The sequence below is a fragment of the Vipera ursinii genome, assembly GCF_947247035.1.
Source record: "Vipera ursinii genome assembly, chromosome: Z".
Taxonomy (NCBI): domain Eukaryota; kingdom Metazoa; phylum Chordata; class Lepidosauria; order Squamata; family Viperidae; genus Vipera; species Vipera ursinii.
In genome coordinates, this window is record NC_139517.1 from 17,152,841 (window position 1) to 17,179,731 (window position 26,891).

At 42.2% G+C, this 26,891-nt stretch overlaps 1 protein-coding gene across 3 annotated transcripts; it reads left to right on the top strand.

Annotated features, from left to right (window-relative positions):
• On the top strand, positions 1–26,891 carry LOC310648645 (T-cell-interacting, activating receptor on myeloid cells protein 1-like). 3 transcript variants are annotated; one of them, XM_083376607.1, is made up of 9 exons: positions 1–48; positions 177–212; positions 7,541–7,840; positions 9,660–9,938; positions 10,944–11,000; positions 17,355–17,399; positions 21,570–21,668; positions 22,766–22,803; positions 25,547–26,891. In XM_083376607.1, exons 1-9 carry the CDS (start codon positions 18–20, stop codon positions 25,694–25,696), a joined length of 1,035 nt encoding a protein of 344 aa, XP_083232733.1. In that variant the 5' UTR covers positions 1–17; the 3' UTR covers positions 25,697–26,891. The 3 variants fall into 3 exon arrangements, with proteins under 3 accessions (XP_083232733.1, XP_083232731.1, XP_083232732.1); XM_083376605.1 differs by lacking the exons at positions 1–48; positions 177–212 and adding an exon at positions 6,917–7,172 and having other exon boundaries at positions 7,488–7,840; XM_083376606.1 differs by lacking the exons at positions 1–48; positions 177–212; positions 17,355–17,399 and adding an exon at positions 6,917–7,172 and having other exon boundaries at positions 7,488–7,840.

Sequence of the window (26,891 nt, forward strand, 5' to 3'; positions counted from 1 at the left end):
CTGAGGGAACTTTGAAGATGAAGTTATCCTTTAACATCCTCTTCTTTGGTTGGTATCTGATCAAATGGAAGGGAAAGAGAATCATATATGCTGTTTGATAGAGGGGGGGGGAAACTCACCACTGCTTCCTATTTCTTGGTTGCTCTGTGTCTCTAACGGCCTGATCTTCTTTCCAGGGTGGTGGTTGGCCAGGCAGTGTTGGACTTCTAGAGGTGAGTCAATAGGTTGGGGGGGTTTGCACCCCTTCCCAAAATGCTGGGAGGTTCTGGGGTGGCTTTCTGGATGCTTATGGACCGTCTGAAATACTTTTTTTGCACTTGGGAGGATTTGAGCTTAGACGGAGGCACAACAAAAGCACTCCAACAAGCAGTCAGTTCCACTGATGAATATTTTAATCCTAAAATAGTTGGCCACAAGGGTCATTCAAGGTATTTATTTCAAAAGTCTCTTCTGCAGTGAAATTTGGGAGGAATCCCTTGTTTTTCAGACCCTCCAGTTGGTACCCATTTATCCGGGGGTGAGAGGGATCAGGCCCTTGAGCTCAGGCTAGTGTACTTTAATGCCAGATCCGTTGTGAACAAGGCTCCCCACATCCGTGATTTGATCGAGGAGGAACACGTGGATCTGGCATGCATTACAGAAACCTGGTTGGGCTCAGAGGGAGGTGTCCCTCTGACTGAACTTTGCCCTCCAGGTTTCTGTGTGTTACATCGGCCACGGGCTCAGGGCAGGGGCGGTGGGGTGGCGGTAGTTATACGGGAGACCTTATGTCCACGAGAGACCTCTATTGTACAGATAGGCGGGAGTGAATCCTCCTCCTGAAGTGTGGCCCTGGGGCTCAGTTGGGCTTGTTGCTAACATACCTGGCACCCAGCTGTGTAGCAACGGCCCTGCCCGAGCTTCTCGACACCCTCTCAGGGTTGACGGTTGAGTTTCCCAGACTTATAGTTCTGGACGACTTTAACCTGCCTTCTCTGGGAGGGTCGTCTGAGTTGGCCCGGGAGTTCATGGCCTCCATGACAGCCATGGACCTGACCCAAGTAATTCAGGGTCCAACTCATGGGGGAGGACACACTCTCGACCTAGTTTTCTTATCTGGGCAGTGGTTTGATGATCTGGGAGGGGGCTCGCCAACTATTGTCCCCCTGTCATGGTCCAATCATCACCTCCTGCGGTTGGTCTTCCACTATGCCACACCCCGCTGCTGGGCTGCGGAACCGACCAGGTGGTTCCGCCCCAGGCGCCTAATGGATCTGGAACAGTTCCAGACGGCGCTTGGGTCTATACCTATCACCCTCGCTCACAGCCCGGCCGACGCCTTGGTGGATGCCTGGGAAAGGGCTGCCACCGAGGCGCTCGACCGTGTTGTACCCTTGCGACCCCTGACCCAGCACAGATCCCGGTGGGCTCCATGGTTTTCTGTAGAGCTCCGGGAGATGAAGCATCAGAGACGAGGTCTAGAGAACTGTTGGAGATCCAGCCAGTCTGAGTCTGACCGATTGCAGTTAAGAACCTTTATAAGGTCTTATCTCGCGGCGCTGAGGACAGCGAAGTCTAATTACTTCACTGCCCTCATCGCATCCGCAGATAATCGCTCAGCCGCCCTCTTTAGGGTGACTCGCTCCCTCCTTAATCAGGAGGTGAGGGAGGTGCCCTTGCAGGGGTGGGCCAAGGAGTTTAGCTATCATCTGACGGACAAAATTGCTCAGATTCGAGCCGGTTTGGATTCTGACTGGGCAGAGACTGACGGGGAGGAATCGAGCGGTCTAGAGAATGTTACCTGGAGTGATTTCGATAATGTGACCCCAGATGAGGTGGACAGGATCATGAGGAGACTGAGTTCCACCACGTGTTTATTGGACCCGTGCCCCTCCTGGCTGGTATATGCAGCCCGGGAGAAGACACTAGGCTGGTTCCAGGCAGTAATAACTGCTTCTTTGAGGGAGGGTACCTTCCCTGCCACCTTGAAGGAGGCGGTGGTGAGGCCCCTCCTCAAGAAGCCTGCCCTGGACCCAGCTATTTTGAACAACTATTGTCCGGTCTCCAACCTTCACTTTCTTGCGAAGGTGGTTGAGAGCGTGGTGGCACTTCAGCTCCCTCTGTTCCTGGAGGAAACTGATTATCTGGACCCGTACCAATTGGGTTTCAGGCCCGGGTACAGCACGGAGACGGCATTGGTTGTGCTGGTGAATGATCTCTGCCGGGCTCGGGACAGGGGTTGTTCCTCTGTCCTAGTCCTATTAGACCTCTCAGCGGCTTTTGATACCATTGACCATGGTATCCTACTGCGGCGTCTCAGGGGGTCGGGACTGGGGGGCACTGTTTTACAGTGGTTCTCCTCCTACCTCCTAGGCCGCTCGCAGTCGGTGTTGATGGGATGGCAGAGGTCTGCCCCGAGGCCTCTCGTTTGTGGAGTTCCTCAGGGGTCAGTCCTCTCTCCCCTCTTGTTCAACATCTATATGAAGCCGCTGGGTGAGCTAATTCGTGGTTTCGGGGTGGGGTATCATCAGTATGCTGATGATACCCAGCTTTTTCTTTCCACCATGAACCAACTCAGTGATGCCCTCGATGTGATGTCCCGTTGCCTGGAGGCAGTCCGGGTTTGGATGGGGAGAAACAGGCTTCGTCTCAATCCTGCCAAGACTGAGTGGCTGTGCATACCGGCATCTCAGACTAACCAATCTTTTCCATCGTTAACTATGGGGGGTGAGGTATTATCCCCCATTGATAGGGCCCACAACTTGGGCGTCCTCCTGGATTCACGGCTCAGTTTGGACGATCACATAGGAGCCGTGGCCAGGGGGGCTTTTGCCCAGGTTCGCCTGGTGCGCCAGTTACGGCCCTATCTGGACCGAGGTGCCCTACGCACAGTCACCCATGCTCTCGTGACCTCCCGGCTAGACTACTGCAATGCTCTCTACATGGGGCTGCCCCTGAGGACCACTCGGAGGCTTCAGCTGGTGCAGAATGCAGCTGCGTGAGTTGTGATGGGAGTCTCCTGATACTCCCATGTAACACCTCTTCTCTGAGAGCTGCATTGGCTTCCAGTTGCCCTCCGGGTGAGATTCAAGGTGCTGGTGATGACCTATAAAGCCCTAAATGGCATGGGCCCGGATTATCTGAGGGAGCACCTGCTGCCAGCATCAATTTCCCATCGTCCTGTGCGCTCCCACAGGGAGGGCCTCCTCAGGGTACCGCCAGTCAAGGATTGCCGATGGGCAATCCCCAGGGGGAGGGCGTTCTCTGTGGGCGCGCCTGCCCTATGGAATCAACTGCCAACGGAACTCCGGACTGCCCCCGACCTTCGTTCATTTCGCCAGGACCTAAAAACCTGGCTCTTTGAGCTATCTGGCCTGGACTGAGGGGTTTAATGTTTTAAATTGTGATTTTAATTTTTTGCGGCTAGACTTAATTTAATTTTATTTTAATTTTATATTGTATTGTTTTAAAATTTTGCCTTGTAAACCGCCCTGAGTCCTTTGGGAGTAGGGCGGTATATAAACCGAATAAATAAATAAATAAATAAATAAATAAATAAATAAATAAATAAATAAATTATTTATATGCTTCCCATTTCACTATTGAGCAGCTCTGGATGAGCCATGATTGCATGCTGAATTGGCACAAAATTCTTAATTGGCTCCATTAAAGTTGGCGATTGCATCTATACGATGCATGAAGTTCAGCTACTTTTATTTATTTATTTATTTATTGGCGGGGGGGGCCCTTGTATTGTAGTATGTTGTGTCAGGTCAAGCTACTTTATGTGTTCATTGACCTCAGTCTATTTAATTAGATTAGCAGATGCTCAAGTTGAGCTGTTGGGATATATATGCATTAGGGGGCATATATATTTGGAGAGAACCAAGGGCTTTTTTTCTCATAGAACGCTCAGAACGGAGTTCCGGCACCTTTTTTGGATGGAACCTTGTAGGGAGGGCAAGGTGGGTTATATAACATGTGTGAGTTCCAGCACATATTTCTTTTACAAAAAAAGCACTGAGAGAACCTATTCGAAAGAAGTTGTGGTGGTGTTTGTGTGTATCTTTGCTGTACTTTAGGTGTTTTGTGTATTGCTTTTTGTGTGCAGTTTTCAAATGATGGCCTGTGGTTGGCTGACAATCTCAACGATTTGCAGTGAATATTTGAAAGAATGTCTGATAAAACAGGAAGCATTAATCTGAAAATTAATGCACCAAAGACCAGGCAGGCTGTATTTGACGAGGTAAATACCATAGAGTGAAGAACTGCAAGTGATCGTGAAATATTATTGCAAGTAGAAAATTATGAGTATCTTCGTAAAAAGTGTTGTGGCTGAAGTGGGAAGAGAGTTTATTTCCAGGGCTTCTTTCCCTGAACATGAAAGACGATGGGACCAGGTTCAGTTCCCCACTTTACATAATCCCCTCAGATCTCCCTAAAACTATTCCTGCCTCTAAACAAATCCTACTCCAAACTAATCCTTTCCTTGCAGAAAAGAAAAGAAAAATGGGTCACAATTAATAAAGAAACAATGAAATTGACTACAGGCAGGAAAAATGCAGCTCAGTCAATTGACTAAGGCAATGTTTCTTAGAATGTGATCCTAGGACCCTAGAGGGGATCACCCAAAACCCCCCTCAGGGGTCCATGACATTAAAATGATTTGTCTGTTTTGAAAAATAATGTTGTTGTTGTTGTTAGTTGAGAAGTCGTGTCCGGCCCATTGCGACCCTATGGACAACGTTCCTCCAGGCCTTCCTGTCCTCTACCATCTTCTGGAGTCCATTTAGGCTCACGCCTACTGCTTCAGTGACTCCATCCAGCCACCTCATTCTCTGTCGTCCCTTTTTTCTATTGCCTTTAACCTTTCCCAGCATTAGGCTCTTCTCCAGTGAGTCCTTCCTTCTCATTAGGTGGCCAAAGTATTTGAGTTTTAGCTTCAGGATCTGGCCTTCTAAAGAGCAGTCAGGGTTGATCTCCTCTAAGACTGACCGGTTGGATCGCCTTGCAGTCCAAGGCCAAAAAGTACCAAAAAGCAAAACGAAAAATAATACAATATTAAAATCCCATCGAACAAATTGCGAGAAGTGATATGGCAGCAAATGTGTCAATTTTAATTTTCCATGTGGTAAATATCAATAAATATATCCCATGGGGTCCTTCATAAATTTTCAAAAGTGGGAAGAAGTCCTGAGAGGAAAAAAGACCAAGACAATTGTACAAAGTAACTGTCACCTAATCTCAACAATATAACTTCACTTGCTAACCAGAAACAATGCTTATTTCTAGCATCTCTGTTGCCTCTGTAACACGTAGGGTATTTCAATGATAAAACAGCTCGTTTGCACAATCAAACTTATCCAGTTTTTCTGACAGTGAACCAGAGTCCTAAATTTTCTAACCCCACAATTCCAAATCCCTGTAAAAGATTTTCCATTCTATTATAGTCTGTTCCTTTTCCCTTGTAATCTGAAACTGAATTACTGTTCTTTCAAAAAGTGTAACTTTCTTCCTCAGAATCGTGTCCCATCTTTCTCATTCACAACAGTTTCCTAAAGATGGGAAATGGATGGATAACTTTTATGAGGTGTAAGTCCTGGGAGAAACTAAGCATATGGCTTGCCCTGAAGAATGAATGTCAAAAGAAGTCAAAATAGCAATTTTGTACAAGAGTGAGCCTCTGCCTCCTTTTCAAGGATGTTGGTGCGGGTAACAACGAACAAGTCCTAATTCTATTTCTTACAGCGATCACGTTGCACATAGTATGAAACACACTGAGGTTTTACCGTAAAGAGACAAGGAATGAGGATGCAATCACAAAAGGAAGAAAAGAGGGATGAGCAAAAAGGTTCCATTGAGTGAAAGAGAAGAAATACTGTAGAAGGAATTGTGATTAGATGGAGTTGATTAGATCCTGAATGAGTGAAAAGTGGTGCATTTAAAGAACAAAGATCCTTATGAAGCGATTTACTGAAAGCAAGGGAAGTGGTTTGCAAGAGCAAAAAGGGACAGTGGTAGAATGAATCATATAGCGGTAAACCTGATTTAAATTCCTTTTCCTTATCTCCTACCTGTGTTGGGCTGGCTTATTACATTAATCTGCTTTTTCTGTGCTTTGCATAAAGTTCCTTCGCTCACTGAATATGTATTTGTGTTCATAGATTAGCACTGCAGATCAAGGGAAGTCTTGCCAATTTCAGATTCGACAGAGCACTTTAATTGTCTTCCAGAGTTAAGCATAGAGGGGAAATTCCAATATAACTCTGTGTAATCCCAGCTGTGTGTGAAGAAATAACATTGCTTTTTAATTACTCCTATAATTTGCAATATCATTTATAAACTGGTTTGGATGTGATGAAAGCAAGGCAGGTTTGTAGGAACAGAAATATACAAAGTGGTATATTGAACTCTGTAAGTAGAAAGCTGATTTAGTTGCATTTTCATTCCTATTTCTTGATCTCTCACATCTAATATAATTGACTTATTACTTCATGTTTTTCTGGGTTTTGCACAAAGTTCCTTATCCCTCTGGGAATGTATCTCACCATGCATATCTCTGCTCAATTGGAGTTTTCGATTTTATGGTTTCTTTTAACTGTGTTCAGGGGGTCCTAATTCTGGAGTTAAGCCCAAAGGAAAAATTTCTACAGTAACCTGTCTTGGGGTTGTTCACTTTCAGACAAGTTTTTTTTCCCCCAAGGAGAGCAAATGACAGGTATGCAAAATATTTCAAAGCCAAATGCCTGATTTCAAGTTCAAAATAGCAAACTATAAAGGCAAATCAGTCTGTTTTGAACTAAGCAGACTTCAAATTTGAAATGCTTGATTCACCATTACTATTTAAAAAAAAAGAGGAAATAAAATAATTAGCACAGGAAAAAGCAAAACCACAAACACACACACACAAAAGAATTCAGGGCTGAAAAAAGCTGTTCATGTGAGAAAGAAAGACCAGCTGGTTTTGACCAATAACAGAAGTTGGGCATAGGTTATATTTAAAAAACAACAACCTGGTTGTTGCAATCTTTGGTAATAAATGGCAACAAAATAGATGTTGTTGCAGGAGTATTCTCTGTTTAAATGCTTGGTAATCATTTCTTCCAAAAAGTATCAGGCACTCTCCATAAAGGAAAGTACTGCTCCTTTAGTGGTTCCATTTCTGTGGGGTGGGATAAGCAGATGCTGCACTTTTTAATGAGCCTTGGTGGAGCAGTGGGCTAATGCCTCCTTAAGTAACACCAGCTGCCTGCAATTAGTGCAGGTTCGAGTCCCACCAGGCTCAAGGTTGACTCAGCCTTCCATCCTTCCGAGGTAGGTAAAATGAGGACCCAGATTGTTGGGGGCAATTAAGCTGACTTTGTAATAATGCCGCTTGGGGTTTGTGTGAAAGCCCTAATAAGCAGGCATATACATAGAATGAAGGTTACTGCTAAGCTTGTAAGCCGCCCTGAGTCTTCGGAGAAGGGCGGGATATAAATGGAATTAAAATAAAAAATAAAAAAAAATTCAGATATTATTCTGCTGTTTTGTTTTTTGCTTGTTTGTTTTTCTTATCCAGGTCAAACTCTTCCCAAGCCTTTGATATCTGTCACCTTCAGCAGGACAGTTGCTTTGGGTGAAAATGTCACCATCTTCTGCGGGACTCGGGATGATTTTCAGGGAGATGTCTATCTCACCAGATATACAAGCCCAAGTCATAACATGGAAACTGTAGCGTTTAAGAAGGCAGAATCCTACTGGACTGCATTTTCCTTGTCCCCTCTCATCCGGTCACATGGGGGCAAATACCACTGCAGATCATGCCTGCATGGAAGAGAATGTTCAACCTTCAGTGATGAAATCTATCTGAACCTAACAGGTAACGTCTGCTCAGTACTTTTTTCGATTTTCACACAAATGGCACTACAAAGAGTTTCACAATTTTGCCTCTGACAAATATTTCCTTACCCTGCCAGAGAAGCTCAATGGATAATTTTGGGCAAATTGCTCTCTATCTTTGTAATTTTTTTTTCATTTTGTATTTTATCCTTGCTGGAATTGGGTATGTGTAGTTTAATGAAGAGAAGGACGAGGGGGGACACGATAGCAGTGTTCCAGTATCTCAGGGGCTGCCACAAAGAAGAGGGAGCCAAGCTATTCTCCAAAACACCTGAAGGCAGGACAAGAAGCAACGGATGGAAACTAGTCAAGGAGAGAAGCAACCTAGAACTAAGGAGAAACTTCCTGACAGTTAGAACAATTAACCAGTGGAACAACCTGCCTCCAGAGGTGGTGAATGCTCCAGCACTGGAAGTTTTTAAGAAGAGACTGGACAGCCATTTGCCTGAAATGGTATAGGGTTTCCTGCCTGAGCAGGGGGTTGGACTAGATGACCTCCAAGGTCCCTTCCAACTGATGATGATGATGATGATGATGATGATGATGGAAAAACAGAGGAGGGAAAGGGGAAGAGAAAAGTGTAGAAAAGAAAGGAAAAAGTAAGAAAAGACATTGACTTCTGACTCCCTTTGGTGTCGTAGAATAAGAAGTGACATTAAACTCCAACTTTTTACTTTTACATAATAGTATAAACTAGCCATTTCTATAACAAAGAATCTATCTAATCAGTAAACCCCCAAATCAAAGTTTTATTTTTATTTTTTTCCACCTCAAAGACAAAGTCCGGGAGCGGTTTCCAAGCAGAAACCAAAGTAATTGTGGGGTGGGTTTTTTTTTCCCCTTTTATCAAAGCAGTCAATTTAGACCTCTCTGCTAACTCCATCAGCTTTTGCAACCATTCATCCATTGTGGGGATTGAAGTGTACTGCCATTTTTGTGTATAATGTAATCTTGCTGCTCTCAACATATATGACATCAAAGTTCCAAAAAAAAACCCCACCCCACCTCCAAATCTTTTTTCCATTAAACCCAAAAGAAAGGTTCCTGGTTTGCTCTCTATCAACCCACATATCTCACAGGAGTGTTATAGAGAAGGGAAAGAAAGTGGTAGCATTCTGTATACCACTCCGATCACTGGTACAAGAGATGGGAAATTAGGGTTTGTAATGCCTGAATGGAAAGCCAAGTCGCTTCAACTAAAATATTCATGCGTTTTGCAAGAGAGGTCCCTTCTGCCTCCATGGTGATGTAATCTAGATTAAAATTGGTTCGTTAGCTTGACCTGATGTGAATTAAGTTCTTTTGCGGTCTTTGAAATGACAAATCCATATCTGTGCTTGGTCATCCATTGGGTTGGACAAAGAGTGTCAACATGCACACGATGATGTCAGAATAGAAATGTGGTAACTAACCTCTTTGTATTAGAGATTGTTGACCTCATGACACAATGCATCCATTTGCGTACTTACATCATGGCACCTACAACTTCATTTTGATATCTTTTTGCTTTATAGATGCTATTCTCTCTGTAAGTTAATATTGTTTAGTATATCATTTTGAAGACGCAGAATGTAAGGTAAGGGAAATTTGGGTGGGCTTGGATAGAATAATGAAGTGGGAAAGAAAGAAATAAACTTATTTATAAATATTTGGAAAAAATACGTATTTGAAAATGGAGAAGAGGATCCTTTCATTGCCAAAAGACTGAAAAGGGAGAGATATTTTCTGTGGCTGAATGAAGCAGGAGATACTTGACTACAAGGATCTCTGATCTTTCACTGAATCTTTCCCCCTTCTAGATCCCAGCCTGACCAAGCCTACCATCCAGATTTTAAATGTAAAAAAGCGTCCATACACCATACGGTGTGAAGGGATAGAACCAGATCTGACTTTTGCTCTTCTGAAATCAAAAAAGCAGATAAAATACAAGGCTGCAGTGTCAGGGGAAAAGGCAGTGGATTTTTTTCTCCACCAGAGGAGGTTGGAAGAGGCACAAAGTTATACCTGCCAGTACCACCAAGAAAGCAGTCCCTTTGTCTGGTCAGTGCCAAGTGACCCACTGGAGCTGCCTTTGAGAGGTAAGTCGCCAAAGTAGCACATATCCTTTTCTCCATTTGCCCCATCTGAGATGGATCTGAACTGCTGGAAGAGCTCAAACTGGGCCAGAGACCTTAGTCGTGGGTATCAGACAAATTGGAAGTCATAAAACATTAGGCCAGTAGGTGACCCTGGATAGGCCAGTATCTGTCCGGGGTCCATTAAATATTTCAGGGGAGACAGGGAAAGAGATAGATTGACATGAAGGCTAGCAGAAAGGCAAGAAGAGATAGACAATTCTTGTTTTAGTTAGATTATATCAATAAAATTAATGTTCAGGAGACCGAGAAGAGATAGAGAGGCAGGAGGCTGAAGAGACAAATACTGCAGTACTGACCAAAGGCTTATCTCCACTCCTGAGCTGTTTCATCACCAGATTGTACACATTTTAGAATATTGCTCCAATAGTGAGTGCTAGCAGTGATCGGTTAGGCATAAAATGAGGAGATTTATCATATTTTAAAGTTATCCCTCAGCAGCTGCTGAAATTGTTTTGCCAATGACCAGGAAGTCCTCCCAGGGAAACATGGAGGGGAAGGGTTGGGGGTATTGGCAATGTGTGTATTTTCTTTTTGCAGGGAGGGGAGATGAGAAGGGATGGGGGGGTCAAGACAAGACCTGCAGGACCTTCAGCTGTGGGCCTTGCCGGTCCTCTGAAGTTGATCATGTAACCAGCTTTAGGTAGACCCCCTCACGACATGGAAGTGGGTCCAGAACAGAAAGACCCTAACTTATTGGAAAATCTGCTGGTGATGGGTTAGATTTATTCACTGTTGTGGTTCGATGGAAGGGGTTCATAGGCTTGGTATAGAGTGGGTGCTGGGCTTCCAGCCCCATTGTTTTTGGGGGGCGGCGAATTCTCCTTTCTTTGCCAATGAAGGAAGATGTGTTGCCAATGTGCAAAACGGAACCCTGGTATTTGCTAGGAGACTTCACAAGAGATATTGTTGAAATCCAAAGAAATAAAGGAATTCCTTTCTTGGATCATCCTGAGATGATGAATCCCACCACGGAGAAGACACCTGGAGGATCCAATGCTTCAGGTGAGAATCTCCCCATAAAGTCCCAGGGGCTAAGAAATGGTCTGGTTTTGCCCTTCCTAAATAAGAATGAGGACTTCTTTATGCAAACTCCATTGACATAACCTGCTGAACCATTTATAAACCTAGCAGCTACAACATACTAAGCACAGTTAGTTTTAACTTTAGTTAATTATAGACCAAACCCAACACAGTTTCCAATTTCTTGCCACCAGCCAATGATATATATGTATTATATTATTATTATTATTTTTGAATGATGGTATAATCCCTCCACCCAGAAATCCCTGGTGGAACGTTTTACAGAGATAGAGACTCACAAAGAAGGCCGGATGGAGGTTAAGAAAGCATATCCAGAAAAGCAAGTAGATGCTGGGCAGTCTCCAAGATGGCTGCCTTGAGAGCTTGCTTCTTCTCAAAAGAGCCACCCTGATGGTTTGACTAGTCAGAAGATGTCCACTTCCCAAGTAGAAAATTGTGGGCAGTGCTTCCTCAGTACCGCTTTTAGCCCCCATACAGTTTTCCTTTGATTTTTCCTGTGGGCCTCTGGATATACCTCCAAACAAAATACTAACTTTCAATCACTCTTTCCTATTGTGTTTCTCAGACGTGCATGCAGGTCTAAATATAGTCTAGGAATCAAGCATGCTGCTAAGAAATGTTGCTTTGCAGCATTGCTAAAACTGTAGAACATACAGCCTGACTGGCCCCAAGGCAGTTAATTGTGGTCATTTTCCTGCATATTGAGAGCTTACAGGAAGTAGGATGGAAATCGCAAACATATAAAGACACCTGAGGTTATAGATCTTTTTGCAGATTTATTGGTGGATGGAATTCTATTTCTGTTTACTCTACTCTATAGGTGGCCTTTGCTTTTCTCCCTTAAATGGACTTCATGGATTCTCAACATTCCTAATGATAATTTTTCATATCCGTGTCCTACCGTTTTCTTATTTGGATTGTCCCCTGCACATTGGCCGTCTCTTGATCTTTGCAAAGAATTCCTATGAGTGGGATCTGACCTGAATTCTGATTTACAGAATTCCAGAGTTGACAAATTCCACTGGTGCCTTTTGATATCAATCACTTGCTCTGTACTGAAATCAGGGCTGTTTGCAAGGATTGATCAAAACAGGAAAGATGGTGATGCAGCAATGCAATCAAAGCCCTACTGATATGCAGGTTCTGAGCTTTTGCTGGTTAAAAAAATAGAGGAAACCAGAAGTTGCCTTCAAGCTTTACGTTTTTATTCAGCTGAACAAAAAAGATGGGCTCCTCTAAATGAGAGCAGCCCTGAAAGACAAGAAATCCTTGTATTTATTCTTTCTGGTTACATAAGCAAGCCATGCAGCAAAGCTGACAGGCGTACATAAAGATTTCACCCAGTAAGTCTGGCATACTGTAGATAAGAGAGCAGAAGTAACTAAACATGTTCCCTTTTGGTGTTTCCCTAAAGATATCGTATGTTCTTGGGTGGGTTAGGACATTGCATATTTTCCTTGCTGGCCTTTCACAACCCTCCATCCAGTACTTTGCAAGAGCCCAAAGACAGTAGGGCCATCTGCACATTCACAATTTTTTTATTGAAAAGTTTTACATTACATTTTTAGATTAAAAAAAAAGAAACTCCCTCCTCCCCCTCCCCTCTCCCCAACCCTCCCTTCCCCTCCCCTCCCCCCTCCCCGACTTCCCAGAGCTGAATACAGGGTATAGACTTACAAACATAAGTTAAAATATGCTAACAACAAGAATAAAATATTAAATTCTATCGCGCTTTAACTCTCCATAGTCATAATTATATTATTAACAAATAACAAATAACTAATAATGTAAAACCACTACTTATTCAAATGCTAAATGAAACTTTTTATTTTTTATTTATTTTTTATTTTAATTCCATTTATATCCCGCCCTTCTCCGAAGACTCAGGGCGGCTTACAAGCTTAGCAGTAGCCTTCATTCTATGTATATGCCTGCTTATTAGGGCTTTCACACACACACACACCCCAAGCGGCATTATTACAAAGTCAGCTTAATTGCCCCCAACAATCTGGGTCCTCATTTTACCTACCTCGGAAGGATGGAAGGCTGAGTCAACCTTGAGCCTGGTGGGATGCGAACCTGCACTGATTGCAGGCAGCTGGTGTTACTTAAGGAGGCATTAGCCCACTGCTCCACCAAGGCTCATATTTATTTATTTATTTAGTCCCATATTTATTCTAAATATATTCAATCCATCTTCTCCATTCCACAATATATCTCTGTTGTGATTGTTCTTTCAAGTAAGCTGAGATCTTTGCCATTTCCGCCAAATTGGAAACTTTCAAAGTCCATTCTTCTATAGTCGGCAGTTCCTCCTTTTTCCAATATTGCACTACTAAAAGTCTTGCTGCCATAATTAAATTCAAAACCAATTTAGTATCTATAACAGTAAAGTCTGTAATAATACCCAACAAAAACAACTGCGGAGAAAACCTTATCTTTTTCTTAAATATCTTTTGCATATTCCACCAAATTTTAATCCAAAAAGCTTTGACTTTTTTACAAGTCCACCATATATGAAAATACGTTGCATCCTCACAACCACACCTCCAACATTTGGGCTGGCAGTTCGGATACATACTTGCTAACGTTTTAGGGTCTAAGTGCCATCTATAAAACATTTTATAAAAATTCTCTCTTAAATTTTGAGCCTGTGTGAATTTTACATTTCTGACCCAAATCTTTTCCCAAGTATCCATTGTTATAACCTCCTGAAAGTTCTGGGCCCACTTTATCATAAAATCTTTAACAAGTTCCGTTTCTGAATCGATTTCTATCAATGCATTATATATCCTTCTTATATGTGCTTGACCTTGATCTCTAACTTGTTTTACCAAATTTTCATCAGTTATTGAAAAACCAACTTTCTGATCCTCTTTCCATCTTGCCTGTAACTGCCCATACTGGAACCAAGTTTGTACAAACTTTTCTTCTTTTAAAATATTATATGGCCTTAATTGCCATACATTCCTTTCTATCCTTAAAATTTCCTTATATGTAGTCTCATCATGTTTAAATCCAACGTTTATATTTTCTATTGCATGTTTAGGTATTGCCCAAATTGGTATCTTATAATTTAACATATCTATATTTCTTCCATACTCGCAACAGAGCATACCTTAATATATGTATCTTAAACACATTATCCACCTTCTTATCATACAATAAATATGCATGCCAACCAAATCATAACCCTCAAGATTTAATAATCTCCCTTGTGTTAAATTTAACCAGTCACTTATCAATGATAAAGCAGCAACCTCATAATATAATTTAAGATTAGGCATTTTAAGACCACCTCTTTCACATATGTCTTGCATTATCTTAAATTTAACTCGTGGCTTTTTCCCTGCCCAAACAAATTTATTAATACCTTTCTGCCATTCCTCCAAATTTGAATCCTTTTTAAGTATAGGTATCATTTGAAACAAAAATAAAAATTTTGGCAAAACATTCATTTTCACTGCTGCAATTCTTCCCAATAAGGATAATTATAGTTTTTTCCAACTATCTAAGTCTTTTTGTATTTTTACCCATAACGGTTCATAATTATTCTTGTATAACTTCACATTTGAAGCTGACAAATAAACCCCCAAATATGTAGTCTTCTTGACTATTTCAAATCTCGTTAACTCTTCTAAAACAACCTTTTGTTCTATAGTCATATTTTTAGACAATATTTTAGTTTCTTGTGTATTTATCTTAAATCCAGAAACTTTCCCATATAACATTATTATCTCCATCAGCTCTACAACTGAGTAAGTCAGTTGACTTACTGTAATAACCAGGTCATCCACAAATGCTCTCAGTCTATAATCCTGATCTCTTATTTTAATTCCCTTAATTTTATTTGAATCTCGTATTTTAATCAATAATATTTCCAATGTTGAAACAAACAGTAAGGGTGACAATGGACACCCCTGTCTTGTGCCCTTTTCAATATTACATGTTTCTGTCAAACTACTATTAACTATTATACGAGCTGTTTGCTTCTGATATATTGCTCTAATAGATTGCAAAATTTTTTCCCCAAACTCCATTTTCTCCAATACTTTCACCAAAAATTGCCAATCCAATTGATCAAAAGCTTTTTCAGCATCCAAAAAGATCAGCACTGCAGAGACCTGATTATTTCTTTCCAAAAATTCCAATAAATCTACAATATGTCTCACATTATTCTTCATTTGTCTACCATTTATGAATCCAGTTTGATCACTATGAATCACTTACTGCATTACCTTCATTAATCTATTTGCTAAAATTTTGGCAAATATCTTATAATCAGTATTTAAAAGCGATATTGGTCTATAGTTTTTGGATTGGGTAGCATCTTGATCTTCCTTCGGAATCAGCGAAATAAACGCTGTTTTCCACGATGGAGGCACTTCTCCTCCCAGTTGAATTGTCCTAAACAATTCTCTTAGAGGTTCCACCATTTCTGACTGTAAATTTTTATAGTAGACAGCAGTCAATCCGTCAGTTCCTGGTGCTTTACCCACCTTTAATTGCTTAATTGCTAAAAAAAAATTCTTCATCATTTATCAATTGATTCATCCCTTCCCTTTGTTCTTGTGTAAGAACAGGAATGTTAGCTTCCTGCAAGTATCTATCTATATCTGTATCTCAAATCTTATCTCTAACATACAACTTAGAATAGAAATCATCAAAAGCCTTTTTAATAAGATTCTGCTGATACACCACTTTACCCTTGTACTCTATTCTATCTATATTACATGCCCTTTATTTCTTCCTTAACAAGTAGGCTAACCACCTACCCGGTTTATTGGCATTACAAAAAGTGTTATGTTTAACATACCGTAAGTTAGTTGCCACTTGATCTGCCATCAACATATCAAACTGACCTCTTAGTAAAGTAATTACCTCTTTGATCTTCCCATCAGATGGATTCAAAATTAAAGCCTCTTCTTTTCTCTTAATTTCGTCCTCTAATTCTTTCCACCTGAATTCCAATTTGCGTCTATATTTATTGCTCAAGTATATTAACACTCCTCTCATATAAGCTTTACTTGCATCCCAAACCATCTCAATAGAAGTACCCTTATGCATATTAATTTTAAAAAATTCTTTCATCTGTTTTTTACACTCTTCCACATTTTCCTGATATCTAAACAAATTCTCATTTAGTTGCCAAGACCATCTATCTCCATTATCTTTTTCTATCTCCAACCATACTGGACTGTGATCAGATATAGTTCTTGGACATATCTTGATCTTCTTAATCCTAGAAAAAAATCATTAGTAATTAATACAAAATCAATCCTGGATAAAGATTGATGCCTATCAGAGAAAAAAGTAAAGTCTTTTTCTTGCAAGTTCCTTTCTCTCCAAACATCTCTCAATTCCAAGTCATCCTTCATCTCAAAAAATATTTAGGCAGTCTAGCATGACTTGGCGTACTTCTAAAAAGGCCTCTTTTGTCCATTTGTACATCCAAAACACCATTCCAATCTCCCATAAAAATATAAGATTTGTAATCCCACTGAATAATCTTGCTGTGTAATAATTTATAAAATTCTGCTTGCTGTTGGTTAGGAGCATATAATCCAACCAGAAGTATTTTCTTGCCTTCTATCTCCTTAGGATCTTCTTTCAAACCTCTAATTCTCACAGCAAACTCCATTTCTTGATACTGTAGCAAAACCACATCATCATCAATCTTTTCCATCACAGTTTCTGCATCCATCATTTTTGCATCTAATCTCATGTTATTTTGGCTAAGCTCTTCCACTCTCTCATCCAGACGCTCAATACAAACAGCAAGCCCTTGAAATGCACATTCACAATTGATATTTCCTATACTGTCCCCGAATTCTGGGTCAACACTACTCCTTTGTATGTTTTCACAAAACTGACACACACACACACACATCAAGAGACTGGGCTTCAGTTGCACTGGAGCAATCAACATCTTTTCTTTTTTTGACACCCCTGGCAGGAATTCACATTAAGTTATCTCAGGAAGATGATTGTCTTAGGTTATACCCAATAAAGGAGGTCCCACCACCTCACTATTTTCACTGCTAAAATGTTCTTATTGTTAGGAAGTTCTTATTAACATTCCGTCAAACTTGTCTTACTATAACTTAGCTCCATCATTCTATGTTTTGCATTTGGGAATGAAATGAACAAGTTTTTGACTTCTTTCTGTGTGTTATCCCTTCATGTGATTTGAGAAGTTCTACTTCAAACTTCTCTTTTCACAGCTGAACAATCTGAAGCTCCTGTTTCCCCCTTTGTCACTGCGTGCATTGCACTCCTTCGTGCGCTCTGATTTTCCATTTTCTACATCTATAGGTAGTCCTCAACTTACAACCACAGTCGGGACTGGAATTTCTTTTGGTAAGTCCTTGTGGTCGTAAGTCAAGTCAGACCCAATTTTACCGCAATTTTTATGATAACCGTTAAGCGACTCTCCATGATCGTTAATGCCGTACTCATAAGTTCAAATCCATTCTTCTAAATTGGTGGGGCGTTTTTTGCCAGAACTGCCCCCAAAAGGTTGCAAATCATGTTCACGTGAGTACAGGATACTGGAATCAGTCGTACATGCCAATCATCCTCACTGGAATCACACGAGGGTGGGGTATCAATCATAAGTGCAAAGAAGTGGTTGAGAGTGCAAGGACTGGATTTTTTTCCCCAGCCTCATTGCAACTCCAAATAGTTACTAAAGAAATGATTGCAAGTTGAGGATTACCTGTACTTTATCTATTTATTTTATTTTAACCTACCTATTGTATAGGATTTCTGGAGGGGAAAAATACTTTCAGGCTTGCAAGATTGGCGTTATCCCTGCGAAGCAATCCAGAGAAGAAAAGCAACCAGGAGTACTAGCTCTATCTTTACTATTACTTTACATTAACAGAATCTTGCAAGGCTGAAAAGTATTTCTCCCCTCCTTTCCTTTTTCTCTCTGGCAAACTAGGGAGGGTCCCTTTTGAAGTGCTTCCCTGTGCTCCTTCCCCCTTTTGTGGGCTGAGACGTCTTTGAAATGCCGGCTGCACCATTGGCAGATCTTCTTCCTGTCTCTCTTGCCCACTTGCTCCATCTAAAAACAGCTGACCGACACTGGTGGGTGGACTCATTGCTTCACCAGCACTTCTCCACCCCACAAACCGTCTGTCACTCAAGGGTCGTGGGAGGGGTTTTTTTTGGGGGGGATCATGTGTCTAGAATGTGAGACTGGTAGATCTGTGCAAATAAGGAGTTAAGAAGTTTATATAACACCTATTAGCATATTATGAGACACAGATCAAGCAAAATCCCAGTACCTCTTCCCAAAAAGTTAAAATGGACAGAGAGAGAAATCACCAGGGACTGGTAGAAAAAAGGGGAGGTGTTCAAAGCAGCCAAAAATGGCCCTTAGGAGCTCAGAAGGTCTCAGTCCTGGCTTTACCATCATCACCACAGTTGCTACAAAAGTGCCACACACGGTGCATGTAGCAAGGTGAAAATACTACTTCAACATTGAGCCAGGTAGATTTAAAGCATCCTTAGCTATGGATGGGAGAGAGTAAAGCGATGAGTACCTGTCCTTCAAGAACAGCTAGCAAGGCAACCTGAAGTCTACCTTAGACAATTGTGTATAAGTCCATTAACTCGCCCTGTCTCAGTTACTTTATTTAAAAATGCTTATAACAAAGACTTTTTTCCTCTCCCCTCTATTTTAAAATCCCTCCTATTTAACTGCCCGAGATGGTTTGTCTATCAAACCCAATCGGGTTTCAGGCCCGGATACAGCACAGAGACAGCATTGGTCGCGCTGGTGAATGATCTCTGGCGGGCTCGGGACAGGGGTTGCTCCTCTGTCCTAGTCCTATTAGATCGCTCAGCGGCTTTTGATACCATCGACCATGGTATCCTTCTGCGGCGTCTCAGGGGGTTGGGAGTGGGAGGCACTGTTTTACAGTGGTTCTCCTCCTATCTCCTGGGCCACTCGCAATCGGTGTTGACTGGAGGGCAGAGATCCACCCCGAGGCCTCTCGCTTGTGGAGTTCCTCAGGGGTCGGTTCCCTCTCCCCTCCTGTTCAACATCTACATGAAGCCACTGGGTGAGATCATTCGTGGTTTCGGGGTGGGGTATCATCAGTACGCTGATGATACCCAACTGTTTTTCTCCACCCCGAACCAACCCAGTGATGCCCTCGCCGTGATGTCCCGTTGCCTGGAGGCGGTTCAGGTCTAGATGGGGAGAAACAGGCTTCGTCTCAATCCTGCCAAGACTGAGTGGCTGTGTGTATCGGCATCTTGGGCTAACCAGATTATTCCACCTTTAACGATGGGGGGTGAGGTGTTACCCCCCGTTGATAGGGCTCGCAATTTGGCCGTCCTCCTGGATTCACGGCTCAATTTTGAAGATCATATAGGAGCCGTAGCCAGGGGGGCTTTTGCCCAGATTCGCCTGGTGCACCAGTTGCGACCCTATCTGGACCGAGATGCCCTACGCACAGTCACCCATACGCTCGTGACCTCCCATCTAGACTACTGCAATGCTCTCTACATGGGGCTGCCCTTGAGGACCACCCGGAGGCTTCAACTGGTGCAGAATGCGGCCGCGCGAGTTGTGATGGGGGTTTCCTGATTCTCCCATGTAACACCTCTACTCCATGAGCTGCATTGGCTTCCGGTTGCCCTCCAGGTGAGATTCAAGGTGCTGGTGATGACCTATAAAGCCCTGAATGACTTGGGTCCGGGATATCTGAGGGAACACCTGCTGCTGGCATCAAGCTCCCTTCGTCCAGTGCGCTCCCACAGGGAGGGTCTTCTCAGGGTGCCGCCGATAAAAGATTGTCGGCGGATAACACCCAGGGGAAGGGCCTTCTCTGTGGGTGCGCCTGCCCTCTGGAACCAGCTGCCCGTGGAGCTTAGGACTGCCCCTGACCTCCGCACATTTTGCCGGGACCTGAAAACCTGGCTCTTCGAGCTTTCCGGTCTAGGCTGAGAATTTTTAACTGGGGTTTTTAATTCTAGGGATGATTTAATCTTTTTTTAATTTGTTTTTAACTTTTGTATTGGTTGTTTTAAATGCCCTGTAAACCGCCCTGAGTCCTTCGGGAAAGGGCGGTATATAAATTTAATAAAATAAAAATAAATTTAATAAAATAAAAGGTCAGTAGATCGCCATCATCCTTGTAAGGGGCAGATGTTGCTGAACCACAATGCAGAAGCCACAACTGGTGTGTCAGTGAGAAAGGATGCTCAAGAGTTTATTTCAGCAAATATTTAAAAAGCATCCTAATTTATCCATTAACGAGGACATAGCATATTTACATTCTCCTATAAAATCAAACTAGGACATGGTGATTTAGTTTGCAGAGCTAAAAGGTACAGAACAGCTGATGAGAAGAATGCTTTGTTTTAATTTTACAAAATTCATTTACTGCATCTTATAAACATTGTAGAAGAGTCACGATAATTTAGAGTAGCTATTGTTTTCTGGATTTGATATAGGAAGGTGGTGGGAAGAGAAACATGGGCATGAAAACTGGAAAAAGGCAACATTCCTTCATTCAACATTGCCCAACGTAGCTGAAGATTGGGGGAATGGGGTGGTATCTAGTAGATCTATAGGGCTCCAGGATAGGCAATTCTGCCTAAGGCAGGGGTAGGCAACCTTGGCTCTTTTATAACTCGTGGACTTCAACTCCCAGAATTCCTGAGCCAGCTATGCTGAGGAGAAATGGAGAGGTTTCCATGCTGAGCCATGCTGGCTCAGGAATTCTGGGAGTTGAAGTCCACGAGTCATAAAAGAGCCAAGGTTGCCCACCCCTGGCCTAAGGCAAACAAGCTTGTCCCTGCAGGACTTCAGACAGTTGGATGAAAGTCCATTCTTTTTTCTTTCAGAAAGCGAAATAAAAAAGCAGAAGATAAAAGAAAGAATATGTTTGTGTCCGTGAATTAAGGAAAGGAGTCTGATAGAGGACAAACAGTGGGAGTAAAGCTTTCCAGAAAGGCGTCATTAGATATTTTTAGTGTTTATGTGACGAAAGGGATATGGAAAGACCTACTCAACTGGTTTGACTCATGGAGTTGCTCAAAGTCTAGGTCTACTGCATGACGTGAAATGATGAGGCAAGGAATTTGTGTGTGTGTGTGTGTGTGTGTGTGTGTGTGTGTGAGAGAGAGAGAGAGAGAGAGAGAGAGAGAGAGAGAGAGAGAGAGAGAGAGAGAGAGAGAGAGAGAGAGAGAGAGAGAGAGAGAGAGAGAAGCATGGGATGGATTGAGAACCAGGAGCCATGGACAAAAAGCAGTCTGGGGAAAAAGGGCTCCATTGAGGAAAACAAACCCACTGATTTAAGAATCATGGTGGCTTTTCTTCCCCACTGTCAGCAGAAGGTGTGGAAAGACCATAAGTCTAATTTAGGGCACATACTTTGTCTCCAAAGGGTGCCAGTTTCAACCTGTGTCATCTCCAGAAGGATGAGGAGGAACCTCTAGGAAACCCTATGTGAGTGTTGTGATGGACATCTAGAGGAGCAGCAGTAGAATGCAACTGTTTTGGCTTTACAGATATTCTTAGCCCATACTTATGGGCGGGCATTGGGGCGAGCGTTTTCCTGATTGTTGTGTTGCTGCTGGCTGTTGTAGTGTTCAAGAAAAGGAGAAAAAGTAAGTGTGATGATCTTGTAATAAACATGGTTACAGAGAAGTAGATGAACAATAACCAACCATGGTATTTAAGGCTCACGGGATTACCGCATTGCCTTCATTTTCATCAAAAGCATAAAAAAGCTTCTCCCTAAAAGATGACAGCTCATAGTATTAGACAGAGAGGCAAAGCACATTTTAGACCTTGTGATTTAAAAAAAAAAGCTTAAAGCTTGCTAGCAATAGGTAATAAAATCTGAAAACTTGATAATAGGACCAGAAAGATCTTTTTTATAACCCAAGGGAAACAGCTTGTATATCTCCTTGATATACGCCTTGAATTAAGCTTGTATATCTCCTTGATATACTCCTTGAAATAAGAAAAAAAAGTGGCTTAAAGAAATTGAAGAAATGTATTATAGCCATTACAACTGAACATATGAACATGTTTTAAAAATGGCTTACAATGGCTTACCCCAAACATTTTAAAGCAAAGGAAGCCATCTGACAAAAGAGAAGTGCAAACTTAAGAAAATTGAGCAATAAATCAGCAGTACAAGATAAAACATTTTGAATAAGCAGAACAGACTTAATCTCATCTCTAATGTTAATAAAGTGGTGCAAGCAAATCTAACCAGAAAGGAAATTGCAAATTTGAACTGCAAAGACCTAAGGTGGAAATGGGTAGAATTTGTTTTAACTGCAGGTTTCATATGAAAAATCCTCCAGATATACCAGCGTTTCAAACTGGAATAATATGAAGATCTTAGCAGCTGTATTTTAAAAACTGGAGGAAATTTTTAAGCAATGAATAATTTTTTAAAAAAATAATGTTGTATGCCAGGCAACTCTCAGCAACTCTGAATGGCTCACAATAATCAACCAAATTATAATAAAATCAATAAAAAATAAAAAATAAAAGAAGGCAAGTGTGATGAATCATGAAATGGTAGAGTGGGGCCACCTTGGCACAAAAACTTTCTCATATAAATCAACTCTGATAGAGACTTGTTCATTTAGGCATTTTATGGGGAGAATGTTTTGGAAAGGATGAGCTGCTATTATTTTAATCAAATACAAATTAGGCAAAGAATCTCATGCCTGTCTTTGATCCACAGATTTCAAAACCAATGAAAATAACCCAGCAATGAATCTGGTAAGATCTTTCTTTTCTTAACTGTGCCTTCCTTGTCTAAATTATTTCATCAGATACAGAAGTTAGAACAGTCAAGTCCTTCCAAAGTTACCTCTGAATTGTCAGTTTTCATTTGATCTAAGGAGAACATTACTATACAGGGTGTAAACCTATTACCATAACTGTAATTAAGGGATAATATTCAATAAGAGCGGCATGGTGGCCTAGAGGTAAAAACATTCACCTACCACTCAGAAGGCTGAGTTCAATCCTAGATGTTTCTCTATCAGGATGCAAAGAGAAAATATCTGCTGTGAACTCTGCATAGGCATCAGGAAGGGCATCTGGCCAGTAAATGCTCAGCTCCACTCAGTGGCTCTGACTCCACCCCGATAAAAGGGATTACAGGGTTGTAAAAAGAAAAAAAAGATAACATTCAACATTAACATTAACTATTCATGTTAATTAAAACCATTTACTTTTTCCCCTGCTTTCGGGAGTGTGGCTTGAAGAAAGACAGACAAAAGCTTGAAGATTGTTGGGCATGTGTGACTTAGAATTTCAGAAACCGCTCCACTTAATGAAACTGGTGGCATTAAATTCATAATTACATCATGAGAGTGCATGGGAAGACATTCTTGTGCCTATGAATTCTCTAACCCCATTCTTGTTGGAGGCTGACTTAGCTCTCCTTATCTCATGCAAACTATATAACTGGGGAAAATGGGGATCGTATGTAAGTACAGTCCTGTGCCAGTGAGCAACCAGAAAATTTGATTTGATTTCTCTGAGGCCAAAAAGTTTTCATTCTATTCCATGCAAAAATGGAAGCTCTCTAGCTCTCTCTTCCAAGCTGGAAGTAGAAGCATTGTGTGGAAGCATGTGAAGGTCCTAAGAACAGGAACATGGCCTGAGCATTGATTAATGAAGTTTTTAAAACTATAACAGAAAGGAGATGTATTTACAAGAGATATATGACAGGGGCAGATAAACCTAGTACTTTCATCCAGTGGTGGGATTCAAATATGTGAACAACCGGTTCTCTGTGTGGATGCCGCTTCCGGAAGTCCATTCTGGGCCTGGGCAACCAAAAATTAGCTAACGGTTCTGCTCAAGTGGTGCGAACCAGCTGAATCCCACTACTGCTTTCATCCTGTTAGGAGAAGGATGAAAGAGCATGTGCTCCTTTGGGGGATACCTGGGAACAAAAATCAAAAGTGAGATCAAAAGGATTAGCAAACAAGTAGCCAAAACAGATGATAAACAAAGAGAGGACAAAGATTTTTCTATTCACAACCCTCTGCCCCTAGTAGAGAGTAGATTATGAGTGGCTGAAGAATCACTGCATGTCATGGGCAGTAGGAATAATCTTGAGGAACAAGAGGAAGAGCCACAGCTAAGACAGTCGTTGGATAAATGAAATTTGAGTACAAGGCAGAAGAGTAATTTGAGAAAACGTCTCAGATTTGACCCTTCCTAGTTTTCACAAAGATGGTGGCGGGGGTGGGGGATCTCAATGAAACTTACCCAATTCTCTTATTGCAATTTTATAATAAAAGTAGTAGTTGTATTCCTAACTTTGGTTTTCTAGTTTGGTCCACCTCAAAGGGCTGGCACAAATCTTGCAAATCTGCAGAGTTGAATTCTTTTATTTTAATAAGTGATATGTGGGAATGACCTGGGAAGAAATTTGCCCAGGGAATGAATAGGTAAAAGTGGGAGCCGCCTGCAGTTGAACAACAGGAGAAGAAAAAAAAGGATCTACCCTACCTCCTCAGGTGGTAAAAAGAGCTGGCAGGTAATTTGCACTTTCAGAGGGCTGTTAGTACTTGGGAGGTTTACATCAACCTTGCAAATCTCAAAGTGCAAATCACCCACTGTCATTTTTTGCCACCTGATAAGTTGGGATGGATCCTTACTAAGCTTCTTCCTCTGCCCATTGTTCAGCTGCAGGCTCCCCCTCATTTTATCTGCTCTTTCCCTAGACCAGGGGTAGGCAACCTCGGCTCTTTTATGACTCGTGGACTTCAACTCCCAGAATTCCTGAGCCAGCATGGCTCAGCTTGGAAACCTCTGTCTTTCCCCTCAGCATGGCTGGCTCAGGAATTCTGGGAGTTGAAGTCCACGAGTCATAAAGTGGCCTAGGCCAGGGGTAGGCAACCTCGGCTCTTTTATGACTCGTGGACTTCAACTCCCAGAATTCCTGAGCCAGCATGGCTCAGCTTGGAAACCTCTGTCTTTCCCCTCAGCATGGCTGGCTCAGGAATTCTGGGAGTTGAAGTCCACGAGTCATAAAGTGGCCTAGGCCAGGGGTAGGCAACCTCGGCTCTTTTATGACTCGTGGACTTCAACTCCCAGAATTCCTGAGCCAGCATGGCTCAGCTTGGAAACCTCTGTCTTTCCCCTCAGCATGGCTGGCTCAGGAATTCTGGGAGTTGAAGTCCACGAGTCATAAAGTGGCCTAGGCCAGGGGTAGGCAACCTCGGCTCTTTTATGACTCGTGGACTTCAACTCCCAGAATTCCTGAGCCAGCATGGCTCAGCTTGGAAACCTCTGTCTTTCCCCTCAGCATGGCTGGCTCAGGAATTCTGGGAATTGAAGTCCACGAGTCATAAAAGAGCCAAGGTTGCCTACCCCTGCCCTAGGCAGCACCTCTTCCCCTTGTGTACCAAGCTCATGCCCACACACCATTATATCACCTCGTCTGCTTGCATTGCAACAGCGAAGGAACGTGTGCCTCCTAAGTCTTTCTTCTTCTTTCTAGTCCTCTGATGCTGGAGAACATCCGGATGAAGTCTCCTATGCTACTTTGAATCACCAGCCATGGAATACCCAACAGGCAATCCATCCTTGCCAGACCTCTGAACCTTGTTTATATGCATCAGTGGCCAAACATAAAAGTTTTCATCCATAAAGGTCATAGGACCTTGGGGGACTCCTGAGTCGAATACAAGCAAGAATACCTTATTTTTATTTTCCCCCCCCAGATGGTGTAAATTATAGATGCCAAGGGTAAGGACCAGATCATACTGGGAGCTCAAGAAATGAGATCATCAGGATGCTCTTAACTATGGTACTTGGGACAATGGTGGAGCCTTTAGTATTGAGGCCCCCGCTCTTCACATCGTCACTCTCGCCATCCATCATCATCCAAGGCTGAAGGAATTTGTTGACACTGAAATCTACTCCTGATCTGTAACCGTGGTTCCTTCCTACACGCTCTTAGTCAATATTTGAATTACAGGCAATCCTCAACTTACAACCGGTTGCTTAGCGACCATTCAACATTACAACGAGGATTGTCCCAAGGATTACTTACAACCCAGACTCAAAGTTCCAATGGTTGGGCTCACTCTGTGGTCACATGGCTGAATTTTGGATGCCTGGCAACATGGTTGCACTTAGGGCTATTTGCAGTATCCCACAGTTATGTGAGGGTGTTTTGCGTCAGTTCTGCCAAATCCAGCACTTCCGGTTTTGGGCAAAACCATGCCCAGCGTGAACCTCTGGTGATGGAGCTCACTTAACAGTTGCCACAAAAATAGGTTGTAAAATTGAGTCGGCCCATTTTGCAACCACTACCATTTACAGCTGTAATAGGCAGGCTCCATTATGGTCATATGTCAAGGACCATGTGTAGTCTTTTTTTTTCAATACAGGTAGTCCTCAATTTACGATCGCAATTGAGCCTAAAAAAATAAGACAGTTAAGTGAGTTTTGCCCCATTTGTATGACATTTCTTGCAACAGTGAATCATTAAGTGAATCATTGCAGTTGTTAAGTTAGTGGTGCTGTTGTTAAGTGAATACGGTCCCCCCCATCGATTTTGTCAGAAGATGGCAAAAGGCGATCACGTGACACTGAAACTGTCATAAATACCTGCCAGTTACCAAGCATCCACATTTTGATCATGCAACCACAGGAATGCTGCATTGGTCACAAGTGTGAGAAATGATCAGAAGTCACTTTTTCCAGTGCCCTTGTAACTTTGAACAGTCACTAAAAGAATGGTTGTAAGTCCAGGACTACCTCTATGTCTCTCCAACTTTTCAGTTGTCAGCAGAAGCAGAATAAACTAATTAAAAGTTATGCAAGCAACTTATGCAAAA

What these genes read in the sequence shown, in the direction of transcription:
- LOC310648645 (XM_083376605.1), top strand. Translation starts at nt 7,063, where the DNA reads ATGCTTGGTAATCATTTCTTCCAAAAAGTATCAGGCACTCTCCATAAA. An exon ending in GATAAGCAGATGCTGCACTT is followed by an intron (nt 7,173 to 7,487) that starts TTTAATGAGCCT and finishes AATAAAAAAAAA; the next exon opens with TTCAGATATTATTCTGCTGT. An exon ending in ATAACCCAGCAATGAATCTG is followed by an intron (nt 22,804 to 25,546) that starts GTAAGATCTTTC and finishes TCTTCTTTCTAG; the next exon opens with TCCTCTGATGCTGGAGAACA.